Source organism: Poecilia formosa, unplaced genomic scaffold (assembly GCF_000485575.1).
Source record: "Poecilia formosa unplaced genomic scaffold, Poecilia_formosa-5.1.2 Scaffold306, whole genome shotgun sequence".
Classification (NCBI taxonomy): Eukaryota; Metazoa; Chordata; class Actinopteri; order Cyprinodontiformes; family Poeciliidae; genus Poecilia; species Poecilia formosa.
Genome location: NW_006800245.1, coordinates 444,896 through 461,201, shown reverse-complemented (window position 1 = coordinate 461,201; position 16,306 = coordinate 444,896). Strand labels below are relative to the sequence as shown.

At 40.0% G+C, this 16,306-nt stretch overlaps 1 protein-coding gene across 1 annotated transcript in view; it reads left to right on the top strand.

Moving 5' to 3' along the window:
- The window catches only part of itga8 (integrin, alpha 8), a 51,318-nt gene extending 38,195 nt beyond the window's left edge, over positions 1 to 13,123 (top strand). Inside the window, exons 21-30 of the mRNA XM_007572688.2 lie at positions 547 to 639; positions 3,489 to 3,568; positions 4,751 to 4,831; positions 5,883 to 5,988; positions 7,252 to 7,410; positions 9,738 to 9,854; positions 9,958 to 10,071; positions 10,161 to 10,262; positions 10,354 to 10,476; positions 12,122 to 13,123. Of these exons, the coding sequence (XP_007572750.1) occupies positions 547 to 639; positions 3,489 to 3,568; positions 4,751 to 4,831; positions 5,883 to 5,988; positions 7,252 to 7,410; positions 9,738 to 9,854; positions 9,958 to 10,071; positions 10,161 to 10,262; positions 10,354 to 10,476; positions 12,122 to 12,211 (1,065 nt within the window). The 3' untranslated portion in view covers positions 12,212 to 13,123. The remainder of the gene's footprint in view (positions 1 to 546; positions 640 to 3,488; positions 3,569 to 4,750; positions 4,832 to 5,882; positions 5,989 to 7,251; positions 7,411 to 9,737; positions 9,855 to 9,957; positions 10,072 to 10,160; positions 10,263 to 10,353; positions 10,477 to 12,121) is intronic.
- Positions 13,124 to 16,306: the final 3,183 nt, after the last annotated feature.

Genomic DNA, 16,306 nt, shown 5'->3' with positions numbered 1-16,306 from the left:
CCTCTCTACTTCAAAAAAACAAAAAGCTCAAATGCATACCTAAAAAATCTAATTTAACATGACATTCATGCTGATGGAGAGTGTATGTAGACTAACTAACACAGTTTTCTTATTGAGGCTCAGCCAAATATGAGTTAAGGAAGTCCGCTATTTGAGGCTGCAGTTAAGGTGCAGCATCACTTCCTGTTGTGTCATTAAGTCATGCATTTGGCCTAATTACTGCGAGGCTATCAGCAGGATATGCTTTACTGGCATCAGCCCAAAAGCCCCTATTATGATTAACAGGCTGCATTAGGAACCATGGTAATGGATAGGGTCAGCTTGTGTGCGTGCGTGTGTGTTTGCGTGCCCACGTGTGTGTATTTGTGCTAATGAGTGTGTAATGGAGCCATTTGATTGATTATATTGTTAGTGTCCGAGTATCCATCACTCTTCCTCGCCTGTCTCTTCCCCTCCCCGTCCTCTGGACTCTGATCTGATGGTCTCTCTTACTTCCTTCTGTCTTTCCCCAACATGCTCAGTCTCATCTGTTTTTTCTTCCCGCAGTCTCTCTCTCAGCTGAACTGCGAGTACAAGACAGTCAACGAGTCCAGAATGGTGGTTTGTGACCTCGGGAACCCGATGGTGACAGGAACGGAGGTGAGTTGTGACTCCTCAAAAAGGATAAACACAAGACTCGGGCGCTTTAATAAAACATCCATGCTAGGAAATCCTCGCCTCCCCTTCAAGCCTAATTTGACTGATGGTTCCCAAAGTTTACCGATCATCACCTTGACCCTCATTCTTCACCCTCTGGCTCCCATGGTTGTGCTTGCGTCACGCTCAACTTGTGCATGCGTGCCACGGTAATAATCCATTAAGCTCCCGTGCGGCCGACACATGCAGGAAGCTGAGGCTTTGTAAGACAAAGAGCGGCCTCTACCTACATGAAATTCTAGCACTCTGTTGCACACGCACTCGGCTAAAAAAGAAAAGAAAAAAAAAGAGCATGGCGCACGAGGCTTTCTTTTAAAGATGTCAAGGCTGGCAGAGAGGCGCGTCAGCTCTTGGGAGTTGACACGGGGCATTCTGATAAATCAATTATGCGGTCATGTTTCACAGTTTGGAGGAGGGGGGCCATGTGTGTTTGTGTGCTTGACAGCTGGCCAGATGTTTCCCATATTCAACTTTTCCCCTCGCCCTGTTGGACGCTCGGGAATCCATCAACTTATGCAGAACATACCTTTACGCACACACTCCATACGAGCTCTCTAAGCACAAGTCGGACCAGTAGGGCTCATTGTTTGTGCCACATGACACAGCTGTGGAGGCTCAGAGCAGAGTGATTGGTGTCCAGGCCTGAGGAAATGCAGATTTCTGCTCACTGCTCTGCCTCTATGCCTGAATTTTTCTCTTTCTTTACTGTAAAGTGTTTAGTTCACTTAGTTTAACAGAACAGAAGAACATCCTTGTAATCTAATAAAGTGTGTTCTTAAATGGTTAATTGCAGATCTTCGTGTTTTCTATTGCATTTGCTTTTGCATTTATTTGGTTTTGTTACTCACATTGTGTCGATGTTTGCCCACTGATGGCTTAAAATTGTGGATGATGCACATTCTGTGTGTAAGAATGAGGTTTATGATAGTGTTAGGTAGAAATAACACAATATCATAGTAGATTGCTATATATAGCATTTATGTGTTGTTTTTATTCTCATGCATTTTGTATTCTCATACAAAAAGAGTAAACTGTTTAATCCAGTGGTAGTTGTGCATTCTGTGCTTGATGTGAAGAATATTATATTTTAAAAAATGATGTTCTACTCTTTGCAATGAAACAACAAGCTAATATTAGTTGGTTTATAATTGCATTATGGATTTTTTTTAATTGAGAAAAATATCAAAAGGTTTACTAAAACTTATTTACTTTTTGTTTTCTTATGAATATAGCTTTTATTTAACCTAGTATGTCTCATTGCGACTGAAAATCTCTTTTTAAAGAGAGATCTGGCCAGGCTTAAGTAAAAATTGGGAATTTATGAAGACACAGTGGTTTACTTCTTCAGTTTTAGTCTTATTATGTCTGTTATTTCAAGAACTTTGATCACATAGCGCTAAAACTTTGGTCGATGTCAGTATCTCGCTCTTTAGTAGGAGATTATTTTGCATCATGGAGGTCTCTGCATTTCAGCTGGAGGATGTTTTTTTTTTTTTTTAGTCCTTCACCGTGAATTACACTGCAGTCTTTTCTACCAGACTATTTACAGGAATTCAACATAAGATAACAATTATAAAATGTTCAAATCTCATGATATTTTACCTCAGTCACATTTAATGAGTTTGTGAAGAAATGTTTTTACACATATCTTATGTTGACATGTGACATTTATAACAAGCTACATAAAAACTTTTTTTTTTATTTGCAATGCTGCAAACTTAGACTGACGAAAGTACCAAAATACAAAGAAGTTCTCAAACCACTGCCTTAAACCGCTTTCCCCAATGTTGCTCTGAAGAACCATTGTTTTTCTGCATTATAGCTAAACCTAATGAGCCAAAGCTGAGCAGCCCCAGGACTGCTATACCCAATTGCAGAAGAAGTTTATTTACTTCACCTAAAAGAGCTTTGGACACACAGACGACTCAGATTGACATGACAACTGCAAGCTCTTTGGGAAAGTTAAAACGGGTGTCAATAGCAGCTTCTTTTACATACATCTTCACACACAAAATCAATTCTTTCAAGAAACAAAAGAAAATCTTGTTGGCAACTCCCTGAACTTTCAGGTTTTCTTCCAGCAGACCAGTAGCAGAGTTGACTGTGTTGCCCTTGATTTTCCCTGTCACCCATCCTCTTCGTTTAGCTGATGGAGGCTCGCTCCACATTTCATGCCCTGCCTCTTTAGATCTTCCCCCGCCTGGTGTTGGTTTTTTTCTTCCCCTTCCAAGTCTCCCTAACGTGTCCCGTAAAGACAGCTTGACTTTGTAGCCCCTCACCCCCTGGAGACATGGCTCTTGAAGTTTTTTAATACAAGTCTGCATGCTGTCATTCGACCCCCCCCCACCCCCAACTCCTCTGCATCGGAGGCTCGTCCTGTTTTTCAGCGAAGATCACATGTGCATGTAAACACACACGCACCACAGCAGTCGATGGCGTACTGAAGGCTCCACGTGTTTTGCGTTAGCCTGGAGGACAGGGAGATTTAAACAGAGGAGAGACGAGGAACTTGACTGTGGTTTTTAAGTATGTGTCTGTAGTCTGGCTTTTGTCAGATTTAGGAAACTTGCTGTTATCAACACACGCATACACGATCCAGATATTGTGACTATGAAGTAACGAGGGGGGGCAGGATCCGGTTACAAGGATTTCACTGTCTGTTCAGCGCTGCCTTTGTTGTACACATGCATCTAAGTTCTCACCGTCTTCCTACAGGGTCCCTCCTCATTCTGTCGTCACGTGATTTTAATACATTTTCTCTGTTTCTTGGGTTTCTTGATGTTCCTGAGCAGCTGTCCGTTGGTTTGAGGTTTTCGGTCCAAAGGCTGGAAGAGTCCGGACCGAAAATCAGCTTTGAGCTAAAGATCCACAGGTGACACAATCATGAGCTCACACACACACACACAACATACACACACACACACACGCACACACACACACACACACAGGGGAGTTGTTTGTCTTTCCTCCAATCTGTCTACATGTGTCCCGAGTCCGCGCTGATACCAGCACTGTCTGCGGTCTCATGCGGCTGGCCGCAGGGACGGAGAGAGACAGATGGCCCGGAGGAGCTAGGGACAGGAGAAACACAATGCAAAATGTTTGTTTTATTGCACCATTTGTCATTTTGTGCATGCAGCTATTCACAAAGTGAACCTTTCAAGGAGTCAGCTGAAGATCATGCTGTTTTCATTATGACTGTCTTTGACTTTTGTGACATTTTTGAGGTTGAGTCAAACAGCAGCTCTTTGTAATGAATGAGATGAATGCATGAACTGAAAGACATATAGTCCTGGTGGAAACTTCACATGCACTCATCATAAACAAAATGTCACATTCATTTTGAGATTTTATTGATTTATTTGAACTTTTCTTTGTCCTCCACTGTACAATGATAGCACAACAAGAAAGCTCAGTACGTTCTATAAATACAAACATGAGTCTAAACTTTGAATTCACTGTGGGTTGTTTTTTTTTTGTCTTTATAGTGTCAATATTATACATGCATGCTAAAAAGAAAATATGCACACACTCCCACTTATATTAGTTGCTTGTTGCTTCCAGCCAAGTTGTTTTTACAGCCATCAAAAAGCCTCTGGCGTAATTCTGACTGAATATTTCTCTGGACATCTTGGCAAAAATCACAGAGCTCTTTTAAAGTGACTGGCTTTAAAGGACAGCCCATCGTTCCCGAACGGACTGAGGTCAGGGCCGTCCCAGAAGCTTATGTTAGCATTTATATCAAAATCACTTTAAATGTGTTTTTGAGATCATCGCTGGAACTCATTATCTCTTTTGATTAGAACAGCCGCGTCCTCAGTTATGAAACGGTTATTACATCATAGCATACAGATGCTTGTAATTGTCATTTCTGATTTTTGTTTTCACCCTTTTGTCGGGCCGTTCCTTCAAATACTCGTCTTGTTTTCATTTTGTCATATGACAAGCATGCATCTCTTTGGAAGGGGTTTATTAGTTAGTGTATGTAAAAGCAGATTTTAAGGCCTTTTTAAGCAGTTTTGCTTATTGTGCTTGTGATTTTTTTCCCCTACAGCTCCAACAAGGACAACTCTGAAAGCAACATGGTCAGTCTGAATTTGACCGTTGCCGCTAAAGCTCAGCTTGATTTGCGCGGGTGAGTCCAGCGTGCCTGCAAGTTTTTTGGTTGTTTGTAGGAAACGATGCTTGGATTTCTATACAACAGCACATATTTATTGACAGATTCAAACCAAACTGTATGCATGCGGGGTTATTTGTCAGCTCCTCCACGCTAATGCATACACACAAGCTCTCACATGCGCTTCAAAGCCTGGTGCCTGACATGCCGTTGTTTAGGTGTGGTCAGTGGAGCACACAAACGAAGAAGCAGTGGGAGGAGCGCATGCCACACTTTGTCCTGTCAACTGCTCTGCTTCAAATGTTACATTTTAGTTGTATTTAAAGTACTGTTGTTGTATAACATGATGGTGATTTTACTCTCAAGTCGAAATGAGCTAATTAGCCTTGATCCTGGGGTGAGGCTTAGATAGTTCGGTTGCACATCCATGCAGCTTGCAAACGCCACACTGCTCACTGGAAACCTAGACATCTTTTTTTTTTTTTTTTCCCACTGAAGTTAATTAATTATAAACTCTACAAAATGCATCCACAACAGTGATCAGATTGAAGATCAACATATGTATCCCGCACTGATTTTATTTATTTATTTATTTATTTATTTATTTATTTTTCTTGTATGAGATTTCAAAGTTGCACATGGACGCTCCGTTAATCTGGCAAACCACAATTAAATCTGTTTGCAAACTAGTTTGAGTTTGCAAATGTTCTGCAGATTAAAAGTAGCCCCCATGGCTGAAAATGATACATTTTCAGCTATAATCTTCGCAAAAGCAGAAAAAGCCACTGCGTAAGAATTGGCAATGTTTATATCATTGTCTTAACTTGCATGGAGTTGCATTTGTTCTCCACATGCATTGCCTGGCTTCCAGGTACTCCACGTTTCTTTCACAGCCCAGAATCATGTTTATCATGTTAATTAGCCTCTCTTAAACTGCTCTAAGGTGTGAGTGTGAGTGTCCACGCGTGTTTGTTTGGCCTTTTTTTTCTCTCTCTCTTTTCTGTTTGCTGCCCTGTGTGTGTTTTCAGATAAAACTGTGTGTTTACATCCAATCAATTTGTCCTTGCAGGGTGTCTCATCCCTCTCAGGTTGTGCTGCCGTTCCCAAACTGGGAACCCAAAAAGAAACCCGTTAAGGAGGATGACGTCGGTCCACAAGTAACACACATATATGAGGTACTTTTCAGATGCATATATCAATCAATCAATCAATCAATCAATCAAATTTTATTTGTATAGCACATTTCAGCAGCAAGGCATTTCAAAGAGCTTTACATAATTAAAATAAAAACAGCATGTGAGAAAGAGATTTAGAAAACATCATTAAAACGTATGTGTCAAAATCGAAAGCAATTACCTCCATTAGACAGAAAGATCAGCTGAAAACTACTTAGCCAGTTTTCTATTAAATGAAGTGGTGAGGTGTGGAGTGGGAAGAGGCGAAGGCGCATCAAACTCTGCTGCTCTTGTCCTTACGTTTGGTGATGAAGGGAAAAAAAAAATGAGGGGATAAAATAGGTGTTTGATGTTGCAGTCAGGCTAAGAGGAGGCGAGAGCTCTTTGGGATAAAGTTAACAGCAACACTAAAACACAGTCACGGTAAAACCAGTGGCTCTATAAAGAATTAGGATGTGGCTGATCAAAGGTTTCCAGCTCAGCGGTAATTACTGCTGCGAGGGTAAGAAGGCCTTAGAAGGAAGAAAAACAGAAGGGAATAAGGAGTTAAGTAATGAAGGAGGGAGGACTGACACACGGAAACGCGTAATAAGTGAGTGTTGCAAATTCAAATTTTGAGATAACGACAGAAAAGGCAGAAGGAGTGAGAGCTGCAGACAGATTAGAGCAAGCCATTGTCAGTCTGCNTTTTTTTTTTTTTTTTTTGCTTTAAATGGCGGGGAGCTTCATTGAACCTGAGTGCAGGCAGCATTGTCTGGCCTGTCCTGCAGCTTATAATGATTTTCATTTGTGGTACTTTTCCCAGTGGACAGCTGCTTCTAGTTAGAGTTTTTTCCCTCTTTTTTTTTTTGAATTCTTGCCCTGCAGCACCAGGATAGGATCATGTCCTGTTTGGATGACTTGCTTCAGTATATTAGAGGTAGGGGGGTGATGGGAGATGTGCATCGGGGTGAGACGAAGACGGCAAAAAGAGGATTTATTAAATCGAGGGTCGATTTAGTCTCATAACTCATTCCCACTAGTTTTGACAATGAGCCCGGTGAAGTTTTTTGCTTGTCTTGCCTTTTAAATCCCCAGAGACTGAAGGCTGCATTAGCATTATCTCCATGAAAACACAGGTGGCCTGTCTCATCGTACCACAGTTATGATAACCTGATTACAGCCCTGGTCACATGAGACCTGCTAATAAGGCAGAAGAGGGTAAAACCTTGACAGCTCTCTGTTTTTGCTTCTCTCTCTCTCTCTCTCTCTGTGTGTCTCCAGCTCCATAACGCCGGTCCCAGTAGTATTGGGCAGGCTGAGCTTCAGGTCGGCTGGCCTGCCCGTTTCCGTGATGAGAACCTGCTGTACGCCATGGAGATTCAAACTGACGGCCCAATTAGCTGCCGGACAAACACCAGCCTCAACCCACAGGGCCTCCAGGTACCATCAATGTTTCACAAGCTCATGCACTTGGACACGTATTCCAAAACCAAAACTTTTGGACTCATAGATATACTTGCTGTAATGGAAATCAATAAATATACATAAACCTGAAATATACATAATTTAAAAATACCTTCTGTCTGATTCATTCGACAAGTTTTTTTTCTTGTGGTTTTCAACACCATCCCCTGGTCAAGATGGGTTTTCATTGCAGTAGCATATAATCCTCCGGCGAATATCAAACAAATTGTCTTCCTTTATTTGGATTCATTCAGTGAAGCAAAAAATCCCATGTTATGAAATATTATTTTAACAAAATCATGGGTGCAACACCGACTGCCCCCATGTGGCAATTCTCACTAAACGAATATACCTGAAGTATTTTTGTAGTTTAAACTTCTCAATTTTAAGTTGAGGTTAGAAGTGTTTTCTTCTTCCTGGGTGAAACACTCATCACTCTTTGAAATGAGGAGGACTAGAAAGCTTCCCATTCAAATAATGCAGACGTGTTGATCGTTCCAAGTCAGGACACGGCTGTAAAAAATTGCTCACGTCTATAAAAGTTGACTTTTTAACAATGGTAACTGTGGCATAAACAAAGCTGAATGAGGACCACACACAGTGAGTACGGTGGGGAAGGGGCTTAAAACAAATCGTCAGAGCTTGATTCGGCGAAGATTGGCATCAAGTGATCACCAGGTCTCCATAGTGGTCTTTTAATTTATTTGCCATAAGTAATGTAAAGAGACTCGTGGCAAAATACTTCTTTGTCCTACCCACACAAACGTAAACATGTACGGTTTCCTAAACGCTTAGCCGACTTTATTAACTGAAATGAACGATCTGCTTCGGTCAGATGAGGCCAACTTTGAGCTTTTTAGAAAACCAGTACTGGCAAATTGAGTTTCCCATGAAACCAATGTTGAACAATAGTAGAACATCTTTCAAAACTACTGGCGTGTACGGTGGAGGGAGGATCTGTGAAGCCGTTTGTCTGAATGATGGTGAACAGCATCATGAACTCTTTTGAAATCTGAAAATTAAAATAGAAATCTGACAGCATCTACCAGAAAATGAGTTGTCACTGAAATAAAACAAAAATAATAATAATAATCAGAAAATGTTCACCAAGCACAAAGTCAACCTTCTCCAATAATGACGTTAGTCCCAGACTTACTCCCAGAAATCATATAGGTGTGGTACCTATATGATTTAGGAGAACCTTTAGGTTGAACCGACTTGCTTTCTCTGTAAAGCACTCAATATAAAACGCTTATGTTTTTCAGTGTGAAGGTGTACTTCTACCATAAATGGTTATTTTAAGGCTGTCTACAGTGGCGTCAATAAATGGGAAAGACAAATATATCCCATCTTATATAAAATAATGTCCTGCATACAGTTCTTACTGCAACTCCAACAAGATCTTAAAATAGCGAAGAAGGATCGGGCTTATTTCAGACGTTGGAAGAGTTTCCATCGGCAGTGATCCCATCTTTGTTTTAACTTCAATATTGGTTTCTTTGCTTACACTGGTTTGATTACAGCAGATTGTTCTTGAGCTGATATTTCTGAGATAACGCCGCAGAACCAGCCATTTAATCAAATCGGCCAACTGTGGCATAAAACGTTCTCATTTATTCGTTAAAAAGTCTGTGGTTCTGTTTCTAACCACGGGGCTGGAGGAGAGGAAGAAAACAAATGGCATTCTGGTTCCAAAAATAGTTGGTCTGAGAAGAAAAAATAATCAATGTGTGCTCAGCGTGCTGGCTTTTTCAAATATTTAAATTAAAATATTAAATCAAGCTGTTCCCTCTGGCCTCCCTCCAAAGCTGAGCTTCCAGAGCAGAAACAATAAAAATCTATCTGTGTTATCTGAAACTTGAGGACATGTGGGTTATTTTCTCCCGTCTATTTTTCCTCATTGGCAATGAGACAGTGTAACCGGGGGAAATTAAATCTCCTCAAATCCAACTTTATACCAGACATTCTTTGATCAGATTTTACACTTGTTTCTGCAGCTGGACGTTTTATGGGATTTTATTACGTCTTCCAAATCTTTGGGCTTTTTGTCCTCTTCAGCGGTTGATAAGGCCACATCATGTGCCTCCCAGACGCTGATAAAATAAGCAGTATGTGGCGGTCGTCGAGTTTCACTGTGGAATCGTCTTCAGAAAGCCCAAATACTATTATTTGAAAATTGTTTTTTATTGCTTCCTCCTCTGCTTATTTGCGATGGTTAATCAAGGCAGAGGTATGTCTGTTCTGCAAAATTGAAACCCGTTCCACCGCATTTCTAATGTTCTGTCGCTGTCTCCTTGTTTCAGATCTCCTCTCTGCAGGACACCCCAGAGCTGCTGGGTTTCCTGAGGAACACCACTGATCCTCCTCACCGCCACAAACGATCTGTCGGCACAGCTGAAAGTTATAGCAGCAAGACCTTGGTGAGTGCCTCCGTCTTCTCTCAAGAAAACAAGCCAGAAAAAAAAAACATTCATTAGTGATCCACAGGTGCTTCATGTCTGTCTTCCCGCTTCCCACATTCAGAACTGCACCAACATCTCCTGCCTACGGATCACGTGTGTGGTTGGTCGGTTGGATCGAGGCCAGAGTGCTGTGCTTAAGATCCGATCCAGACTGTGGGCACATACGTTTCTACAGGTAGTAATTCCCGCGTTTCATAATTCATTCAAATGTTGCGCTTTAAATATTTTCACACCCATTATTAAGTTGCGTATTTTGTCTTAAAGCGGCGTAACGACCCATACGTTCTCAACTCAACGGTATCCTTCGTGGTCGTATCTGTGCCTTATCGCGTCCAGCCCCCTGCTCTGCCTCAACACAGAATATCAGTAAGAAAGAAGCAATAAACAAATCACTGTGCATGCGCATTCTCAGCCTGGAAAAAGAAATTTGGCACCATTTGCATCTCTTTTTCTCCAGATGGGAACCCTCGTGCTGTGGGGGACTCCTGATGTGTCGTTTGCTGTTCCGCTCTGGGTCATCATTCTGGCCATACTGCTGGGCCTGCTGGTGCTGGCCATGCTGACATTGGCGATGTGGAAGGTAAATAAGCAGAAGTAGTTTTCACGGTATTGTGCAACACTCTTATTCTAATTCTGATTTTTTTTAAAGAATTTGGTTCTAAAAAGGAAGAACATTCTTCTAGTCTGTGGCCCTCATCAGTAGTTCCTCAGGCTACCATAAGCTTGTGAAAGTTTTTCATTGGACTTGTCATCTTTTCTGACATTTTCTATTCAGTCCTTTTACCGTACTATGTCAGCATAACATGCAGAAATTTTCTGTATTTTTTTTTTTATAGTTCTAAAAAACAACTAGAATAATTCAGGGATCATTTTGTTCAGTTTGTAAGGACATGACCAAAGATCCAGGTAAAAACGGGTTTCTTTCTTCTTTTTTTTTATCACTCTTAGATGATCTCACTGAGAGTTGCTATAGCCTGCTGCTCACCCTGTCACCCTGTCCTCTAAATACAATGGCAGGATGTCTTATTGACTGTTTGATCAAAATATTCAGCATTTTCAATATCTGGCCAGAGGACGCAACTCCTTTTGTTCAGCCTACATGCACAGTTTGGAGGTGTGCGCACTTCTCCTTAGAATCAGACACCAGTGCAAACTGATCTTTGAATTCAAGGCGACCGATCACAGCACTGTATGTATTGTCATGATGTTCCAGGATTGATCATTTTAGCTGCTTGCTGAGATCCTTCAGGATGCTGCCAGAGCAGCGGCAGGGCGTCCTGCACACAGTGCTGCACCACTAAGAACAGTGTGATAAATTACAAGAAGCGCTGCCAGTCCACTGTGGGCTGGAAGTTGTTGTAGCTGTGGCATGAGGCCTGAGGAGACATGAGAAGGTCATGCTGGTAGATGAAGGCTATAGCTCACCGAGAAGCAGCCTCTATTGTCATGTGGTTCCTCTTTGCAGTTGGAAACGGATATTTTGTCAGAGAAAAATCTTCAAGATCTATTTTTCAAAGTTATACATTACTTGTTCAAAGCCCAAAGTTGTTTCTCGGAAGCTTTTTATGCCTAAACAATTAAATGGTCAAAGTAAAGTTGCTTGTGGTTAGATGTCCACTACCGGTTCATAGGTGGTCCAAACAACAACAAAATATGTTCTTAATCTCCTGAACCAGCTTTGATTGTTCCAAATGTGAAGGAACAATAAAGCAGCTATTATCAGATATTACCACAACAAACTGTAATAGGGATTCACAATATTTTAAATTGGAAAGGCTACGGCCAGCTCACATGCAATATTTCATAAGCTCTGCAGCCAACTCATTTCTTTGCCCCGTTGAATAGACTTTCACTCCACTTAATATAAAGGAGGTATAAATTTCAGCTGCTAAAGCTTACAGAAAGTGTTGGAGAAACTGTGAGGACAGAAAACAAGAGCGAGGGAAAACATAGATCGATCACAATTGGACAGAACAATTCTGAAATGTGATTTCAAAATTTATTTGATTTTCTTGAGTCTCACAGTCCCAGGGTGGGAATTGGCATAAAACCGTGTCAAAGTCCAAAGAAAAACTTTGAAAGATCTTAAAGTGCAACCATCAATCAAGACCTATTGACTCAGAACTTCAAACTTTGGCACGGTTTTCTAATTCGGTTTCTCTAATATGTTTTTGACAGCATTTTTTCTTCTGTTGCATATTGACTTGTGAATGCGATTCCCTCAGTGTGGTTTCTTCGATCGAGCCCGGCTGCCGGCAGATGACGATGTCTCCGACCAGGAGAAGCTAACGTCTGATCAAACTGGGGATGCCTGAAGAAGACGAACGACAGCACTTGATTAAAAGCTTGTGGTTTAGGAGGAAGCTGCACCTTCTGAATGACCTAATTCAGATCTGAGATCTGTAGTATCTGGAAGCTCCAGTCCCTGTTTTGGAAGTCTTCTACCTTCATTTGTTTTAAAGAAACTGACTAAAAGCAAAAAAAAAAACAAAAAAAAAAAACCTGCAGTGCCACAAACTCTATGACCAGAACAAGTGAGGTCACAGCACACAAAGTGGGGGCAAAACAACACACAAGTCAGGCTAAATTACCCACACATGTCAATTGTTTATACGTTGCAATGAAGCACCACAACTGAAGGCCGAGTGGATTATGTTGAGAGGACAAAATGTCTTGTTTTTGTGCAGCACGAAGACAACTGAGCTCTGTGCACAAGTGCATTTAATGAGTTTCAGTGAGTGTGTATGGATTCCTGCAAATCTGTGTGTAAGAAGTGCAGCTTATGAACTCAATTTCTCCCCGTTTCCTTCAAACCAAGCCGAATACCTTGCAGTTTACATTTACGTTAACTAAACACGCTATCACATGCATAGGGTTTAGAAAAGGGGCACAAAATGTCAAGGTGTATATTTATAAATATACGTGCAATATTTGGGCGTTGTGTGATTCTGAAGCTTGTTGTTACACTGGCACTACTTTTTTTTAGAGCTTCATGTCTTCATTGTATGTGTATATACTGTAAGATTGGTTGGTCGTTGTGTTAGATAAGTATTATTTCTAAAAGCAACACATTTTTTTAGACAAGGACCAACATGATGAAACTGTTACAAAATAAATAACTTATTGTCTTGTTGCAGCTCTGGGGTTTTATGTTTGAAGAAAAAGAGCACATCTCCACAGCTCAGGCTTCACACTGCTTGCTTAAGTTTGCAAACCTTTGAGTTTTTTTTCCCCTCTGGAGAAGATGATACTTTATGAACAACACATAGCAGTAAAAAAAAAAAAACATTCACGCATCAGATTATTCACGTGTTTTTAATGTGAATAAACGACAGTCAGAAAGTATCTGGTTGTCAGCAATGCTGTAATTTAAAAAAGGAAATGTAAATTTAAGGTTTGAGCAAGTTTTGGTTTTTTACATCAAATGTTTATCAGAATAAAAGTTTGGTTATTAAAGTATTTTGGTGGTTTGCTTTAAATACGCAGGTAAGTTTCACAGTGTTACTGCTGGGTTTCTGTGCCTCAGAGGAAGGACTCTTGCTCCCCCAAACGGTGCACTGAAAAATGCTAACTTTCTTTCTGGCCCCGCAGAAAACAAATGAGACAACAGAAGCAGGACGGCGCCACCGTGTGGCTTTCAGCTGAATAACCTTTTATGGTAGTTTCTGCTAACAAAAACAGTTAAGCTAGGAGCTGTCTCTCCAGCTTCAGAGGCATTTAAACACTTTTAATATACCTGTGAACGTTTTCTGTTTAAAATTGGACTCTGTTTGATTAGTTGAACTGTTAATTGCCATGAAGCTGTTGTCCTAAAGAAACATTAATGGATTAAAGTTTTCTCTGTGCATAAAAAAACAGTTTTATCTTGATTTATCATTCATGGCAGGACTGGATGAATAGAGGTAGCTGCTCATTTGCTTTATTATTCAGAACATTTTCCGTACAGCAGCAGCTTGAAACAATACGAGCCGGTTATTCTTTGAAAGAGAACGCATCTATTAAATGTGTTTGTTTTATTTTACTGGAAACTAATGAATTTTATGAAACCATTGCATTAGGAATCAAATGACTTTTGAATTAATCCTTGGAGCAATAGTTTCTTTTTGTATTCTAGTTTAGTTTTAGCTCTTTCAAATTAGCATAATTTGTTTTATTTGCTAAAACGAAACCTTTGAAATAAAATTTGCATGATCTGAAACCCTAAATTTATATAAAATGTTTGTCAGAACAACTTAGCAACATGGCACTGGTTCTGCAAAGGGACTTCTGGTGTGTGTTACTGTCTGTGCTCTGGAATGGGAAAGCTTTCTCTTGGAAATATCAACGCAAGAGAGAAAAAGTGAAGATATTTTCAGGTCCAACTGAATTAAAACATTTGTCAATCTCACTGCTGGCAAACCACATAGCACATTCAAAATATTGCCAAAGCACATTGTGTCAAAACCATGAACTCTCTATGCCAGACTGTAATGTTGGTGTAAATTTAGCTCCTTGCAAAAGTTTTTATACCTATTGAACTTTATGAAGTGTAACGTTCAAGTCCTGCAATTGAGAAGCATTAGTAGTAGTAGTCGGTGTAATTGGACAAATTGTGTAAATGTTTAAGTGGTGTGAATACTTTGCATGACGTCGTTTGAACCTCAGTACGAGTTATCATCGAGGAACCACCACACGCTGCGTTTTTCTTCAGACTCTTTATTTCCTTGAATATATGTGATAAAAATTAAAATCAAACATTTGAAGTAAGAATTGTAACAACAAATCTCAACACCATCAAAGTAAAGAAACATTATTGGTACTTACTACATACTGTATTGATAGGACACACTGCATCTTATACAGAAATTCATCCAAACAGACTCCGAATACAAATTTTTTTTTTTTTTTTTAAGTCTTTGACTCCCACTGTTTCCTGGGTTGTTTAAGCTGGTGCAAAAGAAAACGTCTTAGGTGAAGCAACATCTTGTGTGTTATTCAACTGAACAGTGGCAATTTAAATTGTTTCACAGGTCTGTACAAGGCGATGAGAGTTACTTCTCTTCAGTGGGAATAAGGACAGACCGACGTTATAATGGAAGACTTTGGCTATTTACAAATTGTTAAGATGTCTAACAGATAAACTGGTATTTCTCTAAGAGAGATTGTTTGTTGCTTCTATGCATTTGTCACACCGACATCCTCACTCTTAACACACCGATATGTCAAAGTGCAGTTTCAAAGATCACCACAATGTGGCACTTTTATGCCGTTCTTAACATTGCACAGACAAAACTGTGAAATTACTCATTTACAGGAGCCATCTTTAACCAAAATGGTTTCTTATTCATATTAAACCCTCAGATTAATGCTGGTGTCAGTTTTAAAGCCTCTTCACATGCGTGGCACCTGTACTCCCAACTTCTGAAATGATTTTGTTCCGTCTTGTTCTACTCTACAGACTCTACACCTGCTCATTTTCACTGCGCTGTTTAACCCACAGCTCAGCATATGTGAAATTGTCTGCATCAGCAAGGTTCTTACGAATCAGCGTGGAGATAAAGTTCTGTTACTGACGGCACATCCCAGAAGACAGCAAGCATTTCTCTATATGGGAGTATCTGTTCCTGTTCGCACCTTCCCACCCCTGGTACAGATGAGTAAAAAAAGCCCGAAATAAATGTATATTTTAATTCCAGACACCGAAACATGAATAAGTCCAACTTCTAATTTGAGTCTATTTTATTCGGTGGGGGGGAAAAAACATCCAAAAAATGTTTGAACAAACTTACCAATGACACATTTATTAGAACCACTAACTACATAAGCAGAATTAGTATTCATCTATTTTTAATTTGATGAGTGCATCCTGAAACTATGACATATAATTAAGTTTTCATCGATTGCACGTCATGATAGAGACGCACATATCTTCTAATCAATCTTCAAAATAGCAAAGATGAGAAAAATATATTAATAATTGCCACTTTTAGAGACTTTACTAAAGTCTCTAAAAGACTTTAGTAAAGTCTTTTAGAGACTTTACCAAGTCTCTAAAAGAACCATTAATTTCCAGGCTTTTCCGCACATCTTTATCAGGGGAGCCAATAATTGTGGGGGGTGTTGTAGGTCTCTAATGATTAAGTAATTTTAAATACAGTGTACAGTTGAGGCCAAAATTAATCATACCTCTGGCAGATTTAACCTTAAGGTAATCTTTTAATTTAACCGACATGACAGGGGTTTTGTCTTTCACCTCATGAAGACTCTGTGGAGGTAGCTAAAGATTAGGGTGATGGCAAAGAGGCTTTCAAACCTTTAACACCGCAAAGATCAAATCTCGAAATACAAAAAAAATATATATATATCAGTTAGTAATTATTAAAAGACTTTGATTGCTGTAAAGATATTTTTTACATTGCTTATGTAGAACA